Source organism: Coregonus clupeaformis, chromosome 33 (assembly GCF_020615455.1).
Source record: "Coregonus clupeaformis isolate EN_2021a chromosome 33, ASM2061545v1, whole genome shotgun sequence".
NCBI classification, from domain to species: domain Eukaryota; kingdom Metazoa; phylum Chordata; class Actinopteri; order Salmoniformes; family Salmonidae; genus Coregonus; species Coregonus clupeaformis.
Window position 1 is genome coordinate 15,869,884 of NC_059224.1, and position 14,450 is coordinate 15,884,333.

General features: G+C 49.0%; 1 protein-coding gene across 2 annotated transcripts in view; it reads left to right on the forward strand.

Annotated features, from left to right (window-relative positions):
• Nucleotides 1-590: 590 nt before the first annotated feature.
• The window catches only part of rcan2 (regulator of calcineurin 2), a 116,817-nt gene continuing 102,957 nt past the window's right edge, over nt 591-14,450 (forward strand). The window contains exons 1-2 of one of the 2 annotated variants that reach the window (XM_041860505.2): nt 591-837; nt 10,513-10,730. In XM_041860505.2, coding sequence (XP_041716439.2) covers nt 10,515-10,730 — 216 coding nt within the window. In that variant the 5' untranslated portion in view covers nt 591-837; nt 10,513-10,514. Of the gene's footprint in view, nt 838-10,426; nt 10,731-14,450 lie in introns of both variants that reach the window. The other variant, XM_041860504.2, reaches the window with a different exon arrangement.

Sequence of the window (14,450 nt, forward strand, 5' to 3'; positions counted from 1 at the left end):
ATAGCGTGTATTCATTCATGCACTCATTAAATGCACTGACAGTCTTTGGTTATGCATTTCAAAATGGTGATGAATCATTACCAATAGGTCTAGAATAGCATAGGCCTACAATAAATGTATGGCAGCTGTTTCAAATGTCAGTGTTCAATTAATAAACATGCTCTAGAGTTTAGAGGGCTAAAATATTCCAAGACAACTGACGTTTATGAATGATACCAGTTTAAGCTACTTGAGTAAACTGAGAGACGTGCTTGGGAATCTGATTGTCAAATATGCACATTATTTGCCTAACCTATCATCACTGCAATAAATTGTCGTGACGTTTATGAATGATACCAGTTTAAGCTACTTGAGTAAACTGAGAGACGTGCTTGGGAATCTGATTGTCAAATATGCACATTATTTGCCTAACCTATCATCACTGCAATAAATTGTCGTAACACATGTTTGATTTGATTCGATATGAAGCCAGCAAACACCCGCCCGCAAGGACGCGTGATAGGCTACTTGCTGAAAGCGCGGCAACATCCATCCCAAAGGCTCGCGAAAGCTCTGACGTGGTCTCCACCTTTGTTAATTTGTAGTTTTTTTTAGACACTCCGCTCCCTGGTAGACTATTGGTCAAATAATGCCCCCTGTGGACATAGCTGTATTTCATTACTGGGTAACGAACATCATTAGGATGCCGGAGGCCAGTCATTGGTGAGTCAAACTGTCTGCAAAAACGTCAGGAGATTATCGGCGCACAGCTGGAATGCAAGGTTGATTCACAAAGAAGAGTGAGGAGGTAGAGAGACAACGCTGAAGACACCAGTCGGACGGATACACACCGCACAGGTAGAGAGAGAAGCGATGGCGACTCTGGTTTCACATATCGCGTTTCTATGTGGAAATTTGACAAGTATCACTTGCGTTGCTTTGAAGCTGTGGGGTGGATAGGGTAGTGAGTGTCAGCGGGTGGGAAAGTGCTCTAACTTGCAAGCGAATGACTTTCACCGAGTCTTGAATAGAGGTTACATTGGGATTTTGTTAGCGATGATGATGATGATGATGATGATGATGATGGAACTGTCCTGTCCCCCAAAATAGGCAGATCTTAGGCTAACGTAGGCTATATGATTTTCTTTAAATATAAATATATTTAGATTAGCCTTCCATTTATGTTGCTTGGCAATTTAGAGGTTATGTAGCCTAACTCCTTTTCCCCCAATTTAACCCCTAGGATGCTTTAGTGACATTGACAGTTTCTGAGACCGAAATACCAGCTGTCAACGCAACGCGTCTCTTTGAACATCATGACAGCCACTCTTCACTTTACAAGCAGTTTAAAAACCTCCAAATACTTGTCTATTCATCTTGATTTATTATTCAACATCCTACTGGAAAAGTACCCTACATGTAGCCAATAGATGTATAGCATATTGATAGATTATATAGGACCTGAGGTAGGCTATCAGGTGTGAGGTATGATTCGGTTGTTTCCACAATTCTTCCCCATGAGAAAGTTGATTTGTTCTGACAGCGCAAGGTCCCTCCAGACAGGCTCACTCTGACACCAACAGGTTGCTAGTGGTTAAACCTCTGCAGATATGACTCATTGAAAGACGGAATGAATATGTCTGCCTCATAGTGCTGCTTCCTGTGGGGATAAATATTATTGATCTAACTGTTGCATAGACTGTCAGTAACTAGCTGAGAATTCTTCTCAACTCCATGAAGTTGAGAATTCTCAGCTAGTCAGTAACTAAATGGTTTGCTGAAGTAGATTTAGCATAGAATACATTCAGTAAGCAATATTGCATGCCACTTACTATAGCATTGTAACAATTGTGCCCTACATGTTTTTCCTTTGCACCTTGATATGATTGATGGTATGTTAGTAACTTATTTCAGCAGATGATTTTCTGAACAAAAGGTTATCATTATCAAGGCATATGGTGCTGGCTGGATCACCACCACTACCATCCATCCACCCACCCACCCACCCATCCATCTCTCTCGCTCTCTCTCTCTCTCGCTCGCGCTCTCTGTGGGCAGATAAGCATGTTTCACTCATGAGATCAGTGAAATGGAACAATTGACAATTGGAATGTTCCACAATGGGCCAATCAATATAGCCTAATGATTTTAGTCATTGACCTTGTGGTTTGTCTAATGTTCCTTGCCTCTTAGTTAGCATAGTTAGTTTGTAGAACAGTCATTTGATGGTCCATTGATTCCATTCATCATGAGATATGATTTGTATTAAGCCTTGTTTATCATTCTGATTATTTGGAAAGTACAGTGCTTAATGTATTCATGCTAATCAGTCATCTTTTATCTGAGATTATGAGTAAACAAGCACACAGGTGGCTAATGGGAGTGGCATGGAGAGACAGACAGACAGACAGACAGACGGACAGACAGACAGACAGACAGGCTGTTGACTCACAGTTCTGAATGCATCATTCTATTCTCTGGACCTGTTGCACTCTTACTGTCTAACCCAAACCCATATCCTCTTCAGCAGAGACATAAATGGCTGTGTGTGTGTATGTGTGTATGTGTGTGTGTCCGGGGAGAATGACTGCTCCCTCCCATTGAAGCCATGGAAGTTCAAGGCCGACCGCGGTACTGCATTGTTAGCAGAAAACAGGATCCCCATTAGAGTGAATGGAAAAATGGCAATCTCCGTCGTGAATCTTCGTGTAAATAATGTAAATATTTGTTTTTATCGAAGACAATAATTGCTTCTAATACACCAGATGTACTGTATGTCCTTGAACAGATTATTAAAAAATCGCACACAGAAGAAGTTGTAAGGATAATTTAGTTGCTAATGGCAGCCTGCAGTACCCCGGTCGGCCTTCAACTTGAGTTAATCAATGAGAGGGGACAGCACTGAGCTAGCCTGCGCATGTTATGTCTCCATGAGACGCCATCACAGATAGAACAATGAGCCAGATATTTCACCGGATGTATAAATGTGAAGCATACGGTTGGCGTTTCCACTCACTACTAAATATGGTGATGAGAGGAAGCCCAGAGGCCGGCAGTGGGAGAAGATGGAGCAAGATGGATTTTGGCTGATATTCTGCAAATTTTCTCATCGATTAAACATTTGATCTCCATACAGTTTTCAGTTTCCAAAACTAATCTGTAACAAACAGAGTGGACTGCATTTTGTAGACTTTACCCTTTACCAAAGTTTCTAAAAATGGCGTAGTTTAGAAGGAATGCAATGGTGAATTGAGTTATTGCATATACGCACTTCACAGAGTAGGCGTTCCCTAACGGAAATATGCAAATAAATGCTAGAACACGCCAATAGGATCTCACTGGCTCGTACTTGGCTCTGCCCACCTCCTTGCTTATTCTGCCCACTATGATTAATTTGCTCCCATTAGAAACGACAGGCTCTGGTCTATCTTGGGTTAGTTATAAAAATCTTTGACGCCATCTTAACCGGCTTCATTTGGCTTCATGCGCTATTGACTCTTCACATAGGAATGAATGGTGTAACTTGATTGATGGCTTTGTCCATTCATATACAGTATACAGTCGTGTGTGTGTGCATGCGTGAGAGAGCATCCGTGTGTGTGTGTGGGTGTGTGTGTGCGAGAGAGAGGGAGCATCCGTGTCACGAGTTACAAAGCCAGAACCCAGAAGCAGACCAGGACAAGGTAAGTTGAAACGAAGGTGAGTGTTTATTTACGAATTCAAGAGTGATGCTGAATAATCCAGGGAACAGAGCGGGCGCGTTGATTAGTTGTTGTGGGTGCAGTGGTTGATCCAATCATGGCTCCGGCAGCCGCGCGACCACCAGGCAGAGGTTGGATGAAGGTCCCGGATGAGTGACTGCAGATGGAACAAAACGGAGGTAAGTAAACAACAAACCAACAAGGTGCAAAACAACAAAACTAACGCTAGAAGCTCTAAGACTGATACTCTGGTAAACCTACTGTTCATGGCTAACGATCCGGCAGGGAATGGATGTTAGGCCAGAGCCTAAGAAGGGTGATGATCAGGACCAGGTGTGCAGATTGCTGATGGGATGCAGGTGCGGAAATCAAGAGAGCTCCCCGGAGCGTTCCAGAACCCTCGGGAAACTGGAGATCACGAGCAGAAAAACTAGTCCACAGACAGGACCCGACTCAGACTGCCGGGATCGTTACAGTACCCCCCCCGCTAACGCCACCGGGCGGACTCCCGGAGCGCCAGGATGGAGGCGGTAGAAGTCACGGATGAGGTCAGCATCTAGGATCTGTCGCCGCGGAATCCAACTCCTCTCTTCAGGACCATACCCCTCCCAGTCCACGAGATACTGAAACCCGGCCCCGCCTGAATCCATGATGCGCCGTCGCACCGTGTAGGCAGGACCACCTCCGATCATCCGAGGAGGAGGAGGAGGAGGCGGAGGAGGCAACAGAGGACTGAGGAAAACAGGCTTGAGGCAGGAGACATGAAAGGTGGGATGGACTCTGAGCGTCCCTGGGAGTTTGAGTCGAACTGCCACCGGATTGATCACCTTCTCCACCACAAACGGACCAATGAACTTCGGTAACAACTTCCTAGACTCAGTCCGTAAAGGAAGATCCCGTGGCCAACCAGACCCTATCTCCGATGGTGTAGGTGGGAGCGGGGCCCAACGATTCGCCTGGAGCTGATACCGGTCCGAAACTCTAAGGAGTGCCTTTCTGGCCCGATGCCAGGTCCGGTGGCAACGAATATGGGCCTGAACAGAAGGCACTGAGAGCTCCTTCTCCTGAGAAGGGAACAAGGGAGGTTGGTAGCCATACAGGCACTGGAAGGGAGACATCCCAGTGGCAGATGTAGGGAGAAAGTATTGTGGGGCATACTCAACCCAAGGCAACTGAGAGACCCAGGAGGTGGGGTTGGAAGAGGCCAGGCAGCGTAGCGTGGATTCCATCTTCTGGTTGGCTCTCTCCGCCTGACCATTAGATTGGGGGTGAAAACCAGATGTGAGACTGACTGTAGCCCCAATGGCCAAACAGAAGGACTTCCAGACAGCAGAGGTAAACTGAGGGCCACGGTCGGAAACGATATCACTGGGCAACCCGTGGACCCTGAAAACCTCCCTAACCAGGATCTCGGACGTCTCCGAGGCAGAGGGAAGCTTGGCACATTGGCACAAAGTGGGCGAACTTGCTGAATCTGTCCACGATAGTCAGAACGAACGTGTTCCCCTCAGAAGCGGGCAACCCAGTGACAAAGTTCAGGGCCAGATGCGACCATGGTCGCCGGGGAATAGGAAGGGGGTGAAGTAGTTCAGAGCTGGGCCGATTGGTACTCTTATTCTGCGCACACACTGGACAGGCAGCAACATAACCCCGAGTATCCTCGGCCATGGCAGGCCACCAAAAACGTCTGCGAAGAAACGCCATCGTCCGAGCCACGCCAGGGTGACAAGCCATCTTGCTGGCGTGGGACCATTTGAGACCGCAGGACGAACCGACTCAGGCACAAACAACCGACCGGGTGGACCGTTACCGGGACCGGGCTGCGTCCGAAGAGCCGCCATCACCTCCTCCTCAATCTTCCACCTAACAGCTCCCACGACGCAGTTCCGGGGGAGAATTGTCTCGGTCTTGGACCCACTCCTCCGTCTTGGAGAACATCCGAGACAAGGCGTCCGCCTTGCCGGTTCTTAGATCCAGGTCGGAACGTCAGGGAAAAATTGAATCGTCCAAAAACAACGACCACCTGGCCTGACGGGAGTGGAGACGTCTAGCGATTACGTAGCAAGGTTCTTGTGGTCAGTCCAGACAATAAACGGCTGCTCCGCCCCCTCCAACCAGTGGCGCCACTCCTCCAAGGCAAGTTTCACCGCGAGAGCTCCCGGTTACCCACATCGTAATTCCTCTCCGCAGGCGAAAGGCGACGAGTAGTAGGCGCAGGGATGGAGTTTACTGTCCGTGGAGCATCGCTGCGACAGGATGGCGCCAACTCCCACATCAGACGCGCCACTTCAACGACGAACTGACGGGCCGTGTCCGGTTGAGAGAGAATCGGTGCGTTGGTGAATCGCCTCTTCAAATCCAGAAACGCTCGATCCGCCTCCGGATTCCACTTGAAGCTCCTGATACTGGAAGTCAAGGCCGTTAACGGAGCGGCCACACGGCTGTAATCCCGGATGAATCTGCGGTAGAAATTGCGCAAACCCCCAAAAATCTCTGGAGCTGCAATCTCGTACGGGGCTGGGCCCATTCCAGAACCGCTCTAACCTTCTCCTCGGTCCATCCTAATCTCTCCCCTGGAGATGATGTACCCGAGAAAGGATGTCGTGTGGGCGTGAAACTCGCACTTCTCGGCCTTCACGAACAGGCGATTCTCCAACAATCGCTGCAGAACCTGCCGGACATGCTGGACGTGGTCGGAAGGTTCCTCGAGAAGATCAGAATGTCATCCAGGTAAACAAACACAAAGAGACCGATCATATCTCTCAGGACGTCGTTCACCATACTCTGGAATACCGCTGGAGCATTGGTCAGTCCAAACGGCATCACCTGATACTCGAAGCGACCCATCGGTGTATTGAAACCCGTCAACCACTCGTCTCCCTCTCTGATCCGGACCATGTGATACGCATTGCGTAGGTCTAGCTTGAGTGAACACCGTAGCACCCTGTATAAGGAGTCGAAGGCAGAACTCATCAAGGGCAGGGGATACTTGTTCTTGACCGTGATGTCATTCAAACCCCGATAATCAATACACGGTCGAAGAGAGCCATCCTTCTTACCCACAAAGAAGAATCCTGACCCCCAGGGGTGATGACGAGGGACGAACGAGACCAGCAGCTAGGGACTCCCCTTGATGTAGGTCTCCAAAGCCTCACGTTCAGGGCGGGAGATACTGTATAACCTTCCCTTGGGGTAGACAGCTCCAGGGAACAGGTTGATGGCACAATCATATGGTCGGTGGGGAGGGAGTGACAGAGCCTTCTGCTTACTGAACACTTCCCCCAAATCGTGATATGTCTCGGGAACCAGGGACAAATCTGGGGGTTTAGCCTCAATCACCTGAGTGGGAACCGAATGGGGACAGGCAGTCTTGAGACAGTTAGCATGACAATCAAGGCTCCAACTCGTTACCTTGCCCGTCACCCAATCGAACGTGGGATTGTGTTCCTTCAGCCAGGGGTATCCAAGGACCAGAGGAACATGGGAAGACGGCAGAATGAAGAATGAAATCATCTCCAATGATTCCCCGACAACAGCATCTTAACCGGTTCAGTCCTCATCGTGATACGTGCCAGACTACTGCCGTTCAGAGTGGTCGCTTCAATGGCTTCCGGCAATTGCTCCTTGGAAAGCCCCAGCTGTTCCACCAACTCGGCATCAAGAAAGCTTCCATCGGCACCTGAATCGATAAAAGCGTTAATCGCTAAGCTCTGATTCCTGTTCACAAGGGTAGCCGGGAAACGGGGTCTGACAGAGGTACTGAGAGGAGTTGAAACTGGCTCGCTAAAAGTCCTCCCAACTTTAGCGAGCCGGGCAGTGACGACCGCCGGGAACAAGTGGAGATGTAATGTCCCGAGCTACCACAGTAGAGGCAGCAGTTGGTCTTACGTCTATGTTGACGCTCCTCCTTGGTTAACCCGTGCCGCCCCACTTGCATGGGTTCAGAATCGGGAGAGGAGGACCTCTCCACTAATCCTTTGTGGTGGAGAATGATCGGCGTGTTCTGGTCCACCACCCGACCCGACTGGGAACTGAGAAGCTGATCGATTGGACGGACCCCATTGCTTCTCCCTCCTTCGCTCTCGGACTCGATTATCCACCCGAATAGACAAGGCTACCAAGCTGTCCAGGTCACTAGGCTCCGGATAGGAGATCAACTCATCCTTGAGCTGCTCCGACAGACCCTGGTAAAAGGCCGCTTGCAGAGACTCCTCATTCCACCCACTCTCCACAGCCAACGTCTTGAACTCGACACGAAGTCAGGCCACGCTGCGAGTCCCTTGGTGAAGCGAAAACAGGCGCCTAGCCGCGTCCCTCCCTCGGACGGAATGGTCGAAGAGCTTCCTCATCTCGGCCGTGAACCCTGGTATGAAGCCATGCAGGGGTCTTGTCTTCCCAAACGGCTGAAGCCCACTCCAGCGCTCGACCACGCAGCAACTCATCACAAAGGCTATCCTAGCCTTGTCTGTGTGCGTAAGAGTAGGGCTGTAGATCGAACACTAACCCACACTGCATAAGGAAAGAACGGCATCTTCCCAGCTCCCCCTCATATTTATCCCGCGTCGGAACCTTGGGCTCACGGAAGGACACAGCTCCAGACGCGGCAGGCGAGATGGGTGAAACCGGTAGTGGATCCTCCACCGGAAACTTGCGCTGGTTCTGGACCTCCGTCAGACCGGTAGAAAGGTTCCGAACTGACAACGCTTATCTCCTGTAGTGCCGTGCTATGTTGTCCCAACATCTTCTCCTGATGGGAAATGGCATGGCGAACAGAGTCCAGGTCCGCTGGGTTCATTACTGGCCGGATCTTCTGTCACGAGTTACAAAGCCAGAACCCAGAAGCAGACCAGGACAAGGTGTGTTGAAACGAAGGTGAGTGTTTATTTACGAATTCAAGAGTGATGCTGAATAATCCAGGGAACAGAGCGAGGCGGCGTTGATTAGTTGTTGGGGGTGCAGTGGTTGATCCAATCATGGCTCGGCAGCCGACCACCAGGCAGAGGTTGGATGAAGGTCCCGGATGAGTGACTGCAGATGGAACAAAACGGAGGTAAGTAAACAACAAACCAACAAGGTGCAAAACAACAAAACTAACGCTAGAAGCTCTAAGACTGATACTCTGGTAAACCTACTGTTCATGGCTACCGATCCGGCAGGGAATGGATGTTAGGCCAGAGCCTAAGAAGGGTGATGATCAGGACCAGGTGTGCAGATTGCTGATGGGATGCAGGTGCGGAAATCAAGAGAGCTCCCCGGAGCGTTCCAGAACCCTCGGGAAACTGGAGATCACGAGCAGAAAAACTAGTCCACAGACAGGACCCGACTCAGACTGCCGGGATCGTTACAATCCGTGTGTGTGTGTGTTCGTGTTTTGGCTCTCTAACAGCCTTGTCTCAGACCACAGGGCACACTGCTGATATTGAAATGAAATAGGGCCCTGCCTGTCTGGAACACTTCTTTTTAATGAAGTGCCCCAGCGTTCTGTGGATTTCATTAGTGTTGCAGCTATTTATAACAGCGTTTACACAGGCCAGGAATGATCTAGACAGCCACAGTCACTATCTATAGCCTTTTGTGTGCGTGTGTGTCCACTGTCCATAACAGTGTGTTTGTGTGTGTGTGTGTGTTTCCACTGTCCATAACAGAGTGTGTGTGTGTTTCCACTGTCCATAACAGTGTGTGTGTGTGTGTGTGACGAGTGATGTGCTGATCCTAAAATAGCCACGGGATGTGTGTGAGTATGAGGCTGCTGGTGACAGTGCAGGCTCGCCAGCGGACTGGACATGTCAGGGTGTATTAATGACAGGGAAACCGTGACAAGCCCCTCATTCCTTCACTTCTCCATATCCTTCTCACCTCCACCTCCCTATTTTCTATCTGTTCTACTCCTATACTCCACCCCTCTCCATCTACCACTCTCCCCTCTCACCCTCCAATCCTCTCCACTCCTCTCCTCCATTTCCCCTCTCCTCCATCCCTCCTCCTTCCATCCTCCACTCCTTCCCTTATTACACCTCTGTGGGATCACCCATCTCTAAGCCCATCACCTAATCTTTTGGCAGAGTATTAGTGGCCTGGGCCAGAGGTTAACATCTGTTGGCTGGGGTTTGGAGAGGTAAACACTCTCTATTCTCTCTCTATTCTCTATCTACTCTCTCTCTCTCTCTCTCTCTCTCTCTCTCTCTCTCTCTCTCTCTCTCTCTCTCTCTCTCTCTCTCTCTCTCTCTCTCTCTCATATATATATTTCTCTCTCCCTGCCTCTCTCTGTCTCTCTGTGTTGTTGTTTTAACTTCCTGTGGAGGTGGACTGTTTTAGAAGTCATCGGTGGTTGTGAGAACAGAGTGAGCAGAGAGAGGTGTGAAAAGACTATCTAAGCCAGGCTCTATAGCCAGTCTGATTAATCAGATCACCATTCATACGCTGCCTAACGACACTTTCCACTCTGTGGCTATGGAATGAATCATGTCAGGTGCACTTCAGATACTGTATGTGGAAAAATATATAGATGAGGGAGTGGTGGGGGTACAGGGGTTCATAACCAAGTCATAGTAAAACAACCTGTAAGGTTAAGCCTCAGAACACATTTGTTATTCTAGAACAAGAGCTAAAGATACAGTAAGTCCTGCACTGCTGATTTGTGTGTATTTAACCGAGTGTGAGCTCCACATTCAGTTACATCAGTGATCAGTTAGCCTTCAAGTGAACTGGTACGGAGGAGAGTTTGACTGTCCACTTCTTCCCCCTAGGAGCCATCACAGCATTTGGACTGAGCACACCCATCTCTCTCTCTCTCTCTCTCTCTCGCTCTCGCTCTCGCTCTCTCGCTCTGTAGCCATGAAGGGGGACCATTTATTTTCCAACCTGAGAAACGCCACATTCTACCAGCGGGTCTACCTACTGGGGGGCGAGGAGCTGCTGGTACTGCAAAGCACTGTGGGACATCCCGCGCTGGGCGACAGCTTCCACCAGATCACAGACTTTAACGACCTGCCCACCTCCCTTTTCGCCTGCAACGTGGACCAGTCTGTGTTTGAGGATCAGGAGGGCAAGGTAAGGTCAAACCACTCTCTTCTTATTCACGGGGGAGAGAGTTGCACAATGTTCCCCTGCTATTTTCACTTAGGCCTAGTTGATTCTCTTGTTTGGCCTCTTATCTAAGGAAAAGTGATTCAAGGTGATAAAACTGTCAAGGTCACATTGTCCATGAGATTGACCTTGTTTGTCCTTCTGGTCCATGCTTCCACCACAGTTCTTGTTATCTGTCGTATGATTGTTTTCTTGGTACTGTATTTATTGGTGCCCTCTAGTCCCCATGGTAACGAGTTGATTAATCTCAGGGGCGGTTTATCTTCTGAATAAATTAAATAAATGTCTTATTGAGGGCAATTTGCCCTTGGCAAAAAAACACAGCAAATGACCTACTGTACTCCACTCTGTGGATGCCTGGCAGCCATTTTCTCAATTTATCTGGTATGCTGATGGGTGTCATGTCTCCATGGCCGTCTTCGTACTCAACACTGTCCTCATAAACCACCATTATCCGGGGTTGGCCTGTCAGGCCTGTTATGTCATCCAGTTTCCAGCTGAAGGTGAGATCAAAAGCAGCCATTCTGATGGGGGCTGGTCATCCACTGTACCTCTAGCTATAAATTATTTTGACCGCTATCTTGGCAGGCAGTGGTTTTGATATGTGGCTGAGGAGGCCTAATGGATGTCCACAGAGCCATATAACTTGTCTGAAGTTCTATCTGCTGTTCATAAGGGAATGGTGCTCTGTGGACCAGGGCTCTAAAGTGCGACCATTTTGGTCGCATATGCTCCTAAATACTTAGCTGTGCGACCTGGAATAAACCATGTCGCGGGTCGTTCTAAAGCTTCTTGCGGGTCATTTGTTTACACCTTGTTCCGTCATGTTACCTAATTAGCTAGTGAACAACCTGGTAACTTTACTTGTAGGCTATATCTGAACATCTGGGGGCACAGTAAGAAAGGAAAAGGGATAGCTTCTTCAGGAGATCACTGATCATAGCAATGAATGGATGACTGATCTCTTGCATGTCATCACTCACAAACATTATGTTCTTAAAGAGATGGTGTACAATTTTCAATGTAATGCATCTCAATATAGTGCTTTTACACAATGTAGAAACCTAATATTCCACAAATGACTTTGTAAGTTGAATGACAGTTATATGTATCAACATTTTAGCTTGTTATAATAAACACATGCATTTACAGGGTTACATTCGTTTCTAGGGCACAACATGTGCTTCAGAAGTAGCTAGAATACATATAGGCCCCAATATAGATTATATGTCAATCGATTTAAAAAATACTTTCTGGTGCTCCGAAATTGTATGTTGTGATCTTAACTTTTGAAAAGTTCAGAGCACCAGTGCTACCAATTAAATGTTTGAATATAGAGCCCTGGTGTCAACACAGATTAGAGATCTTGACCTCTGCGCCCCCTCGTATATGACGTTTGTGAGATGAAAATAAAAAGACTAAGAGAGTGAGTCCAGTCCACTCCCTCTGCTTTTCTACTGAATGTGGACATACTTCCTCAGACTTTCTCATCCAGAACTCTTTGCTTCACTGTGTCCTGTTGTGGTCTGTGTGTGCTGGGGAGCATTGCCCCTCTGTGCCCCTCTCTGGAGCAGAGGTCATGTGAACAGAGCAGAGGAACTGTGCTAGTCAGGTCTTTCTGCCCCAGTGAACAGTCCCAGGTCCAGCCCCAACACCTGCTCCATTCTCTTACCCTGCCCCGTCCCCAACTTCAACCCCAAACCCAACCCCAACCCCAGCTACAGCAGCCTCATACCCAGCCCCAACCCCAGCAGCCTCATACCCAGCCCCCCTGCCCCAGCCCCAACCCCAGCAGCCTCATACCCAGCCCCAGCCCCAACCCCCTCCCAGCCCCAACCCCCTCCCAGCCCCCTGCCCCAGCCCCAACCCCAGCAGCCTCATACCCAGCCCCCTGCCTCAGCCCCAACCCCAGCAGCCTCATACCCAGCCCCAGCCCCAGCCCCAACCCCCTCCCAGCCCCCTGCCCCAGGCTCAACCCCAGCAGCCTCATACCCAACCCCAACCCCTCCCAGCCCCCTGCCCCAGCCTCAACCCCAGCAGCCTCATACCCAACCCCAACCCCCTCCCAGCCCCCCTGCCCCAGCCTCAACCCCAGCAGCCTCATACCCAACCCCCAACCCCTCCCAGCCCCCTGCCCCAGCCCCAACCCCAGCAGCCTCATACCCAGCCCCAACCCCCTCCCAGCCCCCTGCACCAGCCCCAGCCCCAGCCTGCGTCAGTCAGAGAAGAGACATTAGCTGGTCGGCCACACCACTACTTTGATCCTCATGCAGTGTGACAGCTGCATACAGAAGCCATTCCTCCAGGACAGCGGCAGATTAAAGGTGATCCATCACTCATCTGAGTCACACATACTGACATACACACGCAAACACGCCTGGACACAGTGTGGGCCGGGCTGGACTCAGCTGGACTGGACTAGCCTCTTGGGACTGGACTAGACTGGGTTGGGATGGTATAAGATAGGATGGGCTGTCTCTTAGAGTGGATAAGGGGAGGATGAAAAGCGAAGAAGGGGGTGAGGGAGAGGAAAGGAAAGGGCAGGATATTAGGTCGAAGGAGTAGAGGGAGGGGGAAAGAGGAGGCTAGAAGTTGATATAGGAGGAGGATGCATTCGACTGACATGACTTGAGTGACGCTAAAATGCATAAAACATACATGCGTTGCCACGACAACCACTATAAGCATTCCATTTCCCTCTGAGCCATAATGAACCTTAACATCAGTCTACCAGTGAGGCATCATCACTCAGGGCCTCTGCTTCTGCTGACTGATCTACCAGGGTGAAATCAGTCCAACAGCAGCTGGATGTTTCCCTCTAGTTTTTTTGCCCTGATTTGCCCAGCCGTCAAATGTATTAGTGTGAAGCATAGTTTCTGTTTGTGCACCCGAGCCAGAATCAGTTTAACAGGCTATGTGATAAGATTACTTTGATGAAAATCCCTGGGTGATGAATCATGACTATTTATAGCTGCATAGTGTTAGCTATTAGCCTGTCTCTAATAATAGTTCAGTCTGTCTGGGGACTGGGGATGGAAAATCAGTCAGTTCTAAAGCCCCAGTGGTCTGCAATGGAATTTTGAGTGTCATTATTGGCCCCCTCGGTTCCAAGTTCCAAACGACATGATTTACTTCTAAGTGTCCTCTCAGATGAGGCTCCAGACTGTTTCCAGGACCAGGAGTTAGACAGCCACTTTTACAGCTTAAGGATATTTAAACCAGAGATTTGCACCTCCAAGACTAATACTAAATTGGATGGAATCCCTGGTTACATTTGTGTGCCACAGACTTTTCCCCTCTAGTCCCTCTCTACCCAGGGTCTTTTCTCAATCTATAGTATTGATCGTCAGCTTGGAAATGTCAAGGTACAGCGGAGGAGTCTGAGTATGATTCATAACCAGGTCGATGGGGACTGACTGACGTGGCATCACAGATGACAGTGAAGACAGATTGCAGTTGACAGGGAGAGTTTACGAGACTGACATGCTCCATCTTTTCTGTTTTCTTTTACAAGGTGATTTTCTTTGTTCTTTAAAGCTGCAACACGCTCCTGAGGAGAATATAATAGTGTATACATTAGTGTCTAATAGCAGCCTACTACTTACTAAAACTACATACTGTGTAGCCTACTAATCGTACTAAATAATATTTAGAACGTATTGTTTAGTAAAAATGAATGCAGTA